This window comes from Neoarius graeffei, chromosome 26, assembly GCF_027579695.1.
Source record: "Neoarius graeffei isolate fNeoGra1 chromosome 26, fNeoGra1.pri, whole genome shotgun sequence".
In the NCBI taxonomy this organism is placed as follows: Eukaryota; Metazoa; Chordata; class Actinopteri; order Siluriformes; family Ariidae; genus Neoarius; species Neoarius graeffei.
The window spans coordinates 4,868,599-4,881,698 of NC_083594.1; the positions used below are offsets into that span (position 1 = coordinate 4,868,599).

Genomic DNA, 13,100 nt, shown 5'->3' on the forward strand with positions numbered 1-13,100 from the left:
TGTAAAACAAATCACCATGTTTTAAACCAATTTATACATGAAAAGTTTAAAAGGACTCCAGTGCATCCATACGCTTTTGAAATCCTCGTTCGCCTGTTTGTAATCTCAACACAGCAAGAACGACACGCATTCTCCTCTCCGAAGACAGGCGATTTATCAACACCTCAGGGAGGCAGTGTTGATCTAGAACCGAGGTAGTGCTCGCTCGTCAAAGCATCTCTCCTCATCCATCATGGTCAAGTGCAACATTACAGCATATACTGTACACTGACACGGTATTTTTGACACAACCGACATGGATCAGCATGTTACATAGCTCAAGTCCGCGAGGCGTTTTAACCGACTGATGTGAACGCAAACACACTGCGTGTCTGGATAAGCTCCAAGATAAAAGGTGACTCCTTAGACATACATTGAAATACTTTTTTAATCTTCCAAATCAAAATAAACGCCAGGTTTATCAGGCAGCAATGAGATCTTGTAGTTCATAAGTTTTCAGAATGTACATACATACATACATAACCAATTCAGACAAGGAGGGCGATAATCAGGTCTCTTTCATGGTTGATGGTATTCATGTGAATCCTGAGATCATAATATATATCACACAGCGCCCTCTGCTGGCAGAAATAGGATTTGTTAGGTTTATTTCCTTCAATAAATCATACATTCTTCCACTTACAACCTTCATGTCATATGAGCTTATTGTTAATCCGGAATACATGTACTATTGGCAGTTGAAGCAAAAAAAAAAAAATTCTGGCAGGGGTGGGTGGGGAGGGATAAACAGGTGACGATCCTGATTACGTCCAGACAGAAGTAAACAATATGAAGGCAATTAAGGTACAAGTTTAATAATCTTTAAAAGAATGCATATACAGTACAAAGGACAGACTTCATACAGAGCATTTGGTCTTACATGGAGATGAAAAACAAAAAACTGGTGATAAATGACAGGAAATCAGATCAACCTTGACCCACCTGGGCAACTCGTACAATAGTAAACATGGTGTTAATTTATTGAGAGGAAAACCGAAGTCTGAATTTAATCTATTATCACCATTTTATTTATTTGTGTCGCCCATGAAATAACAGGTGGATCAGTGTTTCGCTGGGATCCGGCCCATAAACGATAACAAAAAGTGACATCCATTGGGGGGGGAAATAAAGAGGGGGAAGAGAAAACATTTTGGTAAAAAGTGGCGTCTACAACATGTCAGCTTACATTATTAAAGTAGTAGTTAACCTATGTAAAGAAAACCAGAGGCGCTTACCTCCATGCATTACAAGTTTTCTGAGGAAAAAAAAAAAAAAGCTTCTGTGGTCCCTGGCAATGCAGTCGGATACGCCGCTTGTTCTGCTAACACTGTTAAAAGTTCCCTGCGTGAGAAAACCAGATTCTTTGCGACGAGTCCTTTATAATCCGCTCTTATTTACATGGTTACTCTTTCCAACCGCCTACGACGTGGGGATATTGGCAAAGAAAGAGGATTTTTTTTCTTCTTTTTAAGCACTTCTGGTGACGTTCTAGTGTAAAAGTAGAGGTTAGAGGTTTAACTCCATCTACACAACAGGATTCACAAGGTAACTAGCATGTCTCTTCTCTCATGCTAGTAACCGTTTCCACCGCACGCATAAGTGAGCAATTAGCCGTTAAAAACTTGGTTAAATGACAAAAATCCACATCTCTCCGGTTCACCGTGAAGTAACACGTTTAAAAGGTAAATCTAGATTAAATCTGTGGTATGATGATCGGGAGCTCAAAAACTGATCTGAGCCCTGCATGTGTGTGTGTGTGTGTGTGCCTGTGCGCACGCATGTGTGTGTGTGCAGGGTATCCTTTAGATTATATTTATTGCAGAGCGCACAAAAAAAAAAAAATTTAAACTCACTTTTTTTTAGGCATTGCTTTTTAAGAGTACAAAGCTGTTGGCCAGCCTTAGCAGAGGAAAAAAGAGGGGGGAGAGAAAGAAAAAGACGCTCATAGCAGCACGCATTTACGCTTCTTCTTGGGCTCAGGGGGTTCCAGGGCTGCCAAAATCGCCTCGTCAAATACATTCTTTAGGCCTTTCTGTGGACACAAAGCAAGGAAGAAAATGGAGACTCAATGCGGATCAACACTGACGCGCAAAAAAAAAAAAAAAAGGTGCTGTGATAATGTGAATGAAACATTTTGATGCAAAAAAAAAAAAAAGTTTTACATGCGTGAGGGATTCTGAAAAGAGGAAGTAGGACAACACACATCACATCTTTAAGGAGTTAATGCAAACTTAAAAGAAGAGACAGGCATCAGAACATTTTCTTAACATCCAAATCGACATAAGGAGTTGCTTGGTTTGGATCTCGACATGCCAATAGGTCATTCTCTAACAAAACAAAGTGGATGTAACACAAACAGAGCTCAGAGACACAAGGGTTGGTCGGGGGGATGCAAAAAGATCAAACAGGAAAAAACAAGACAAAACTTAGTTAAAAAAAAAAAACTTGAACATGATCGGTGAGGATCGGCAAAAAGCAAAATGCAAGACACTTCCGGTAGATCAGGGCCATTTCGAAAACACCAGCTTTCCAAACACATGGAGGAAAAAAAAAAAAAAAAAAATCCGTAACCTAGACATGAACATGCAGGACGAGAAAATTCAATGGGCCCTAGGTTTTTTTTTTTTTTAAATCATGGACCATTAGGATGAACCCTACTCTTTACAAGATTTAATTTGGTGTACATGTTTAAGCTTAACGCACATCACTGCACTCCGAACACACAGTTGCGCTACACGGCTGAAAGTTTGTAGACACCCGACCATCACTGTTTGGTTCTCCCCCACACAATACATCTCTGTACGCTGGAGCTTTACAGTTTCCCTTCACTGGAACTAAAGGGCCCAAAATCGTTCCAGAACAACAACGCCAAAGCGTACAAATCTGAGTGCCACGAACACATCTGGACAGGAAGAACTCGAGCGTCCTGCACAGAACCCTGACTGAACTCAACCCCACTGAAGACCTTTAGGATGAACTGGAGCGCCAAGTTTATCTTGTATTAACGCACTTCCATATCTATTAGCTCCCACTTTTAAACCTCATCATGACCGAAACATTACGGCACATGACAGGTGTGGTCTAGGTCATGCATTTTGATTAGGAACATGTACAAATGTATAGAGAAATCTCTCTCAAAAAGAACGTTCTGAAAGGATTAACATAGCATGACACAGCTACAAAACCCTGCTCGATCATCAAATACCAAAAAAAAAAGAAAAGAAATAAAAAAAAAAAGTGAACACACAGATGCTTCATAAATGTTTCCCATCCAGTAGGCAGCAAAATAAATACATAAATCATTTTCGGAATTGATGACACACTCAAGATGGCGATTTTAGCTGACCTTTATTAATGACACAAATCATTTCACAAGATTAGAAGTAAATCCCAGGACGGTGCATCTGATTGCAAGGTGTAGCCTTAATATTATCAGAATTTAATTTCTATGATACAATGACTGCAGTATAAAATAACACACTGAAATAAGGAATGAAGAGGAAAAAAGATAAAAGGCTTGAGCGCAATGCGTTTGAGCTGCTTGATCAGTGTACCTCTTTGGCCCCGCCCACTTTCAGACACAGTCGAAATGAAGGGGGGGGAAAAAAAAGCAACGCAATAATTGACACGTGACCCAATAGTACAGGTTTAAGTGCAAAAAAAAAAAAATGTACTGAGAGCAAACCCAAAAAAAAAAGTGGTGGTAGTTGTAATAATTCTCCACAACTGGAGAGAACAAAACCTCCATTTAATACAACTGGTGACAAAAATGAGAAAAGGAAGAACTCTTAAGAAAATGATTGCACAAAGAGAAAGATGGGAAATAAACTTCAGTAATATGAAGCAAGAAACATAAGACAAGCTTCTTTTGTTAGCGATCAGGAGCAAGAGGTAAACTAGGAAGCAGCAAACATCTGGGGGAGAAGTTAGACGTAATAAAGAGAGAGAACGAGACTTTAGAATATACAGCACTTCCGTTTTCGCTGCGTTTCGGGCGGTTCAAGAGCAGCTAGGATAGCTTCGTCAAATACATTCTTCAGACCTCTCTACAAAGACAGAGGAAGAAGGGGAAAGAATAAGCAGCAAGGTTAGCAGTTACAGCAAACAGACGTTAAGAAAAAAAAAAGACTGAACAGAAAAACAGTGTAGATAGATATAAGAAAAGTGCAGCTGTGAGACATAAGGAGCTGAAAGCCTCCTCTGTGAAGAGGAAGGAAACCCAAAGAACCGCAGGAGCACAGAATGTAAATGACGGGGACTTGTGTCAAAAGCTCTTGCACCATTGGCAGAGGAGGTTGTGAATTTGCAATAACTTGCTTTTTAGCACGTCTTAAATATAGCACAATGTCATTTCCAAATTTAGAAAACGTGCAAAAATGCAAAACTGATGCTTAGTACAAATATGAAAATGGATTTTTTTTTTTTGGTAAGGTTCTTTCAGATTTGACTAATCTTTTACAGTGATGTATTTTTAATACGTAGTTCTTTAGTATCCTTCCAGATCAGGAGCAATGTGAAACTAATGATCAGCTCACTTCATGCAATATGCTGAGAAGAAAAAAAAAATTGCTAAAAACCTATTTAAAAAACACCAGGAATGGACAAATCAATTTTTTTTTTTTTGCTAGCTCACTAGCAAAGTAAAATTTCTGACAAGCTGCAAGGAAAACAAATGCATACATCTGATACCTGATCGGTATCCTCCTCTCAAAGTTTTATATCAAGAACGTTGTGACAAAAAGTCGAGCAAGTCATTCGCCGAAGTTTTGGCTACGAGTCGTCGCGTTCCATCACAAGTAAGACGTATTAACTGAATCGAGTGAGCATTTTTACTTCATCTTGCTGTTTAACCACAAGGGGACTGTCACGAGGAGGAGATTCGTGATTTGTACGACAGCTTAGCGCTGCACATTTGTTGGTCAATTCTCACAACCTTGGTGTCAAATCACTAAGAGTACGAACGTCCAGATTTCAAAACATCTGCCTCACGCCCAGTGGGGCGGAGTTTGGTTTACTGAAACAGCAGGAACTGCAGACTGAATGCATGAACTTGCAGGGAAAGTTCCTGCTTGCTACAATGTTCCGAAATTCTGGGGTGTGGTCCTCGATAAGGGGCGGAGTTAAATCAATTAGCTGTCTCAGTTCGATCAAGCTGAAATTTGGAGCTGGAAGTGGATTCTGAATGATTAGATTACTTAAACATAGCTGCCATCAACCAATCAGCTTTCAGCAGGCATTTCAGACGATTAGCACTAAGCAAGTACCACGAAATTTCCAAAGTATCAGGGCCACTTTCCTTATTGTGCTTGGACCCCACAAATTGCTGCTCACAGCTATAGACCCCTTTCACATGACGTCACCGCGCCGCGAGATTTTGTTAGGCGCCATATTGGAAGACCAAGTACATGCACTCAATATAAAACAAAGTACGAGCGAGAGTAAAGTGACACGATGGATGATAATTCGGGTTATGTGAGTACATTACCAGTTGCAGAAAGGGCACGGTATGTGGAGAAACTGGCTGAGATTGATGGGTTTGACCCATATGATAAGACTCAGAAAAAATTATGTGAATCCAAGCACACAGTTTAACGCAAAAGTTCGTTTATATCCCGACTTTGTCAGCTGTCAGATTTATGTTAATGGACCCGGTAAGCTGGTAAATAATATATACATATTTTTTTTCTTTACCAAATTCTAACAGAAAACTGAGCCGAGCCGCCTCACGGCTGTAATGCAAATTGCTTTCCTCCTCGGTATACAAGTGCGCTTCCATGGCAGGGAAAAAGAAACTACATTTTGCCGCCTATGTAGTCCCCTATTTAAACAAATAGGAGTCATTCAGGATTCAGCCATGTTTTTGCTCCGTTTTTACTCGACCAAAGTTATACAGTATTATGAGCTTTAAATTGCATAAATAAAACCATTTGGTGAAACTTTGAAGAAGAGATTGTACTGGTTTAAAGTTTTTACCAAACGTTTTCATGTCGACTCCAATTAATACACTAGTAGAATCGATGACTAGTTTAGTAGGCCAAAACTTTTTTCAATTTTTGACTGTACCAGCCTGAAAAAACTTGCGACAGTCAAATGGAAAAAAAAAGCAAGTTGGTCATGTTGTACTGGACTAATCTATGACTGATGAGTATAGTAAGTGATACTAGTACTGACACAATAAAACAGACGACTGTAATCTGGTAGGCAGCACGATTTATATTATTTCTCCGTGTCAGATACATAAGGAGGACCTGACACCAATTCTGCCATCTGTTTGCTACCCAGACATTGTAAACTATTTGTTGTTTACACCCAGTGCCTACACTGCTGATGACTTGAAAGCCTACAAAGGGCTACAGGCTTACAATTATGTTGTTCGTGGCTTGGTTCGTGATATTACAGCTGTTATTAAGAATAACCTACACATAGTTATTATTATTAAAAATTGTAGAAGTCTGGGAGGCTTGCTCCTCATACAGTTATCAACTTGAGGCCAATTTAGCATGTTTTAAATCTGAATTTCTTGTGTTTGCTTACCTCAAAGTGTCCGCAGATCATGCACAGACTTATCCATTATATCCACAGGTTTTTGCCAAGTCTCACACAGGTTTCTTTCAAGTCTACTGTTGGGCCAATAAATCATAAATAAAACAGCTCAGATTTGTTTGTTTAAGTCGTTTGCCACTCCACTTTATTCTTGTGGGTTCACATACCGCTGCCGTTATCACGAGTTTGTTGGTGTTCCAAAATGGCGCAGGGTCTGTTTACTTCCGGTTTCGGGTGACGTCAGTGAAAGGGGTCTATACTGATTCTTGGCTTTGTTTCTCTATCTTGTGAAGCGTTACAGATATTTCTTCAGCTTTTTTTTTTTTGTGCGCGCGCATATTAGTTAGAGAAGTGCTGTATAAACAACTATTATTCGTTTAAAAGGAAAAAAAAAAGGGTTCGACTGTCAGCCAGCTTTCGACTCGATGTGTATAGTGCAGTGGGTGGTCAGATTCAGAACAAGTAGCGTGCACTATAGTGAAATGTGTTACTTTTAAAAACGTAGCTACATCCAAACTCAATTTTCTGGGCTACTGATTTGTCCACCCCTGAATAAACAAACATACTTTGGCAATATACAGAACAATTCCAAACTGGGGGGGAAAGCTTGGAGAGAAATCTCAGTCCTCTAGAAGTGAAGTAACTACATGACAAACAAGCCACAATGAAATGAACCAACTGTGTCTCTGAGCCTCTGAACAAATTTTTCCACTTTGTTCACTAGTCGTGTTTTTGCGAAACTTACCTTGAAGGAGAAGTCATAATCAGCGTCAACAAAACAATTTGAACCTTAAGTCATGATTCATATCTAACAAAGCAACAATCTGCACAAATCTAACAAACAACCGGGGGGGCAGGGTGTTCAACCAATACAACACGTTTTGTTCAACTGTACAGTTGGTAGAAACGCTAACAATTTTAACATGTCCAAAAGTACCTGAACACCTGAGTGATTTGGATTTCATACTTTCTAAAGTAACACAAGTCTTACCTGCGTGAGAGCGGAGCACTCCACATACTTGACGGCCTTCAGGTCTCGGGCCAGCTTCTCAGCCGTCTCCGGAGTGATCGGCTTCTGTTTGTTCTTCGCGAGTTTCTCGATGGTAGACGGGTCGTCTCTCAAATCGATCTGCGTCCCGACAAGCAGGAAAGGGGTCTTTGGACAGTGGTGGGTGATCTCCGGTACCCACTGAGAACAAAACCGACGTTCTTCCGTTAGAAAGGAAAGACAAGGAGGATCGAGGAGGAAATAAATAATTCTTCGCTGACGAGTGCAAGACCAACCTTTTCTTTGACGTTTTCAAATGAAGAAGGGGAAACGACAGAGAAACAGACTAAGAAGACATCTGTTTGGGGGTAACTCAGAGGTCGTAACCTATCGTAATCTTCTTGACCTGTTGGAAGGAGGAGATACTGGGTTAAATCGAGACAGAGAACACAAACTGCAGACAAGATGGAATTACATTTCATCTTATAAATACCTGGATTTCCATCTTTATACCTGGAAATCCAGGTATAAATCCATCTTATAAATCCAGGTATGTCTGTCTTGTCTAAACAGTTTATGAATTAAAATCCCTGGTTCCAGTCCACCTCGAACACGATTTAACTGCAGTGGGTGAGAAAGTGAAACGACTCTGAATCACTTCAATGGCAGGAAGTGAATCAAATGAACCACAGAACAACGCTGTAGCACTGCAGAAACGTGTTAAGATTTTTTTTTTTAAACAAATGGACAAAAAGACAAAATGGTGGATGCAACACAATATTCCAGATATGGCAACCCTCAGAATCACTTGCATGCGTGCTCATATTTTACACGACCTTTCACCTGGAGGAAACCCAAACAAGAAGCACCTGATCCTGAAATCATTCTGAAGAGTTCTTTTCACCACGAACCAAAATTACCAGACGCTCCTCCACCAGAAAACAAGAAATGAAATGACACTCAAAACGAAACCGTTTTTGTTCGTGGAAGTTGTGTTTACGCTCTCAAGGGCAACAGTGAAAAAGACTTGCAGCAGAAACATTCATGTGTCAAATCATTGCTCATTTTCAATGAATTAATACAGACTCATCGTTATTTCTCTTCAATATGACGACAAAACTAATCACATCGTGAGGATAAATTCAAAAAACTTCACAACCCTGACACTGCAAATAAACATTTGTGCTCTTGCTAAGACTTAACCAGCTTTCACACCAAAATACTGAGCACACACTGCATCACTAAAAACAACCAGCCTCCGTGTGATCAGGACACACGCAGCAATTAGGGATGGGTCATGTGACAAAAACCATCATACAATTCTTGAAGAAACATTTCTATGATATGCATGATGATATACAAGCTTGCTAACAAATGGACAGCAAATCAGGAGTGCTGGTTTTATTAAAAAAAAAAAAAATGCTTTTAATTAAAACACTAAATCTGAACCAAATTCACTGATTAAGGTTTAAGTGCAAGAAATGTGCAACAACTTGGAAGTGTTTTGTGAATTTCATGATCTCATTATACATCATAATATTTCCCACCTCTAGCAACCATCAGTCACCAATCCAAAAAAAATAAATTTAAAAAAAAAAAAAGATCAATGGACAGTAGCATTTGGAATAAACCAGTCATAAATGAGGCATTACTGGCTTAGAGTAAGAGTAAAAATCTTTTCCCTTGGAAAAGAGGAAATCATGTTTTAAAGCATGCTGATTCAGCCATTTTGTACAGAGGCTGCACTGGGGCTGGAGACGAAACAAAAACCAAGCAGGCATCTATTTGATGCTTAAAATGTTGCACAGTCTGAAACTGTAAAGGAAAAACTTTTCAGTGTTGAAGTCTAACTTTTTTTTTTAAATAAGTGCAACACTGCTGTATTTTCGGCAGTTAATAATATAAGACGAGTTCTGTACTGTAGAAATGCCTTCAGGAAAAACTGATATTTTTGGTTAAATCGCTCGACCCCTAAACCACACAGCTTTAACCATTTAATCAAAACTGAACTCCTGACTCCAAGTATTTCATCCACGTCCCAGCAGGACACGACCACACACTTCAAAACGAGTCTCACAGGTGTGACAACCACAACACGCAACCGAGAAAGGAAGTTCAGGGCTGAGAGAAAGCAACCAGCTGTCTGTCAGTTTACACACGTACAGAGGATCCTCAAAGCTCAAACCGTCTTCCCGAAGTGTGCCTGGAATGCAGTGACGCATGGTTCTCTTATTCCTACAACAACAACGGATCCGGTGCTCAACACCACCGGTGCACCTCCCTTTCTTATGTGAATCAGCATCTCGACCGGCAATGTTATTTTTAATTTTCTGAATGCACCGTACCTGCAGTGTCGAACAGTCCCAGGGTGTAGGGTTCTCCACCAATCATAACCGTAACTGCATAGTTATCGAAGACCTGAAAACATCCACCAATGTATTTATATACACCAGAATACAAGAAAGACACATTTAACAGGAACTGGCAGCTTGCAATGACCGTTTTCTTGAGAAGAAAATAAAAAGACCTTTATATATAGACAGACAGAGGAGAGTGCAACTCACCGTTGGTACATATTCAGAAGGGAATTTGTTAGTTGTGTAGGAGATTAATAAGCAGGTTTTACCAACGGCACCATCGCCAACCACAACGCACTTGATCGTCTGCATAACTGTGCTTTGTTTAACAGTCCACTCTTCTCATTCAGGATCTGGAAAATAGAAATGGAGAAAATTAAAAATGACTGGTGGGGAGAAGCACTGAGTAATGCTAAACAATAATCACTTAATGGGAGAAAGAAAAAAAAATGAATGGATGGGGGGAAAAAAAGTCAACTGAACAAACAATTCAATCTCACATTTGCACGCAACCTGAATTCTAGCTCCTATAAACTGAAAGAAAAAAAAAAATCCTAGAGGCTTTGTTATGCAATTTATTTTCCTGGTACAGTTTGGTTCTAGTTGAGCTCTATTTGGACCGGATTAGTTTATCTGCAGGATGTCTAATTTTTTTTTTTTTAGAACACACATTCACAACAAGAAGCCCAAAGCATTCGATGAGAGACACTGGCCTCATCAGTTTGGGGCAAACTAAAGTTCCAGCAACAATTTAAAAACAATTCACAATCAAACTATTTAAAAAAAAAAATCCCTTTTTTTTTTTTTTTAAAAGTTCCTGACTTGAAAAATATTTCACATCTGCGCGAGGGTCACCGATACGTGTGCTACGAATTTAAAACACGGCAAGCAACTTCAGGTCAAATGCCTTTCTTTTTCAACATCTGCATGTAAATCTGTGCATCCAGACTAAAATATTCAGACGAGTTCCAGGTTTGGTGAAAAACTGTCCATAATTCTTCCTGGAATTTTCTCAGAAAAGGACGGAGAAAAAAAAGCAGACAGGGCCAATTGAGACAGAAACAAAACCGCAGGGTAGCTCCTGTAAAATGTAAAGCAGGAAATAACCCCAGAACCCAACATAAATGTAATCCTGTCCAGATTAACTGCAAATAATAATAATAATAATAATAATAATAATAGGCATGGCCTTTTCAGGATGACTCCGCCCCTGTTTTAAGGGCTCAGGAAATGGTGCAAGCTGCCATGACCTTCATGGTCACCAGATCTTACCTCAAATTAAACTTAACACTTCTGGAATATTTTAAGACAGCAACGTGCTCAATAACGTTCTCCACTACCATCTTCATCAAAAACTCCAACTAAAGCATGAATTAACACTAAGGAGCACTGAAGCTGTTCCAGTCACTCCTCACGATCATGATTTGTCAGCTTTTCTTTCCACTATGTATTTTCTGAGCTAAATGAGGTACACCAGTGTTCTGAGAGCACTTGATGTGTCTTAACCGTAAAGTCTTCAACAGCTATAGTTTCACGCTCATGTTGGATAAACCGCCTGTCAGTAACATGATGAAGACGTGATATGGGAAGAGAGGAAGAACCTTCAGGAACTCGGCCTGCACTGGTGCAGGCTTTTCATCTCACACACACACAGCATGCACTTTATTTCTCATTTGCTAGTCAAGGCGCTAACACTTTACCGCTCGGCTTGTTCTTTGCACAGAGCTAGTCTCGAAAAATATTTTATTGCCAACAAAACGTGGACATGAACAGATGGCAGTATGAGAGACATGATGGCTACAGATCATGACAGGTGATGCTTGTCATCTGTCCATTGTAGGCGTGGCCTTGTTCAGCATTTCTTTTTGTTAGTTCTGATAAATGATAGTAACCATATACATCCAACACTGACTAGTTAACACTAATTAACGCGCTAATAAAGGTGAAAACTGATTTACAAGTTACGAGCTCAGCTTTGTACTGTTTCATTAGAAGATTAGCAAAGCAAATTAACTATTCCAGCAACACACCATAAATCTGCTACTACTTTCCAAGCTTCATTTTTTTTTTCTTTGCATCATCTCAATATACAGTTAGGTTCAGGATGAAACCCCAGTTATGAGTTTTTCTTCCATTTCTGGGCATTAAAAGGTAAATGTCATCTAGACAAGAACTGAAGTTGCAAGTGGAGATCTGAAGAAACGTCCGTCCACACATGCACTGTAGGACTGATCCATGGAATCATCTGTGCTGGCCGTTTGGACTTCCGCTTTTATTGAATCTCACCAATTTTGCATAGAATTGGAAAAATCTTAGTGAACTGAAAACGAAGTGGTATGTAAAGGAAGCCCCTCAAAAATAACTGATGCAAAAATAAGACCTGTTTAATGTCTCTGGTGCCTTTTTTTTTTACTACACCTTTCAAAAATCAGTGGAACTCATGAACCTTGGAAATGCCTCGATTATTAAATATTCATGTTAAACCGCCACACCTTGATAACACGTATAATCAATCACGCTGTAGAACACAACATTAAAGTCAGCTGGGGCATGAATATCTTTCAGTAGGTCACGCGATTAAGTAAAAATAATCCCAGTCTGTATTTGCATGCACAAGATACTACGATGTATGGCTCGGCTCATGGACATCCTGTCAGACTGATCACAGTAAATCTTCCAGGATTTTCTGAGCTTCTATGAAATTAAGAATCATTTTGAAACATGACAGAACAACAAGCAGACCAGAGAGCAGCCGACGCCTCCTCCTTGGCCTGATTACAGGCCACTGCAGCTTTAAGCTCTGGCATAACGTCATCCGTTCAGCTGCGACCATGCACACACTCGTGGAAAGCACAGACCTGAGGCTGTAACAGGCACAGAGAGGCAGAGACGGCGCATCAGATGCGATTCCCGGCTCTCTGTCTGTATAAGAGGAAGCACTACGTCTCTGCTGGGTTTTCTTTTGCCTCACTTGTTGGGGGGAAGGAAGAGAGAAAGAGGAAAAAAAAAAGCGCGCGCGCAGATGCAGAACCACAGATGGAGCGGGGTAGGGAGGGACACCAGTTTCCTTCCAGCAATCTGCGGAAGTCAGGCTTGACCTCGTCCCGCTATTTTGGTGGAGTCCACCCAAGTGAATTATTTTACTCACTCGGGTGGTATTGTTATCAGGCGAC

General features: G+C 40.0%; 1 protein-coding gene across 1 annotated transcript in view; it reads right to left on the minus strand.

Moving 5' to 3' along the window:
* Positions 1-413: 413 nt before the first annotated feature.
* cdc42 (cell division cycle 42) overlaps positions 414-13,100 on the minus strand; it is a 14,429-nt gene continuing 1,742 nt past the window's right edge. The window contains exons 2-6 of the mRNA XM_060910282.1: positions 10,135-10,280; positions 9,916-9,988; positions 7,867-7,976; positions 7,574-7,771; positions 414-2,071 (exon numbers count right to left, since the gene is read on the minus strand). Of these exons, the coding sequence (XP_060766265.1) occupies positions 1,982-2,071; positions 7,574-7,771; positions 7,867-7,976; positions 9,916-9,988; positions 10,135-10,239 (576 nt within the window). The 5' untranslated portion in view covers positions 10,240-10,280 and the 3' untranslated portion in view covers positions 414-1,981. The remainder of the gene's footprint in view (positions 2,072-7,573; positions 7,772-7,866; positions 7,977-9,915; positions 9,989-10,134; positions 10,281-13,100) is intronic.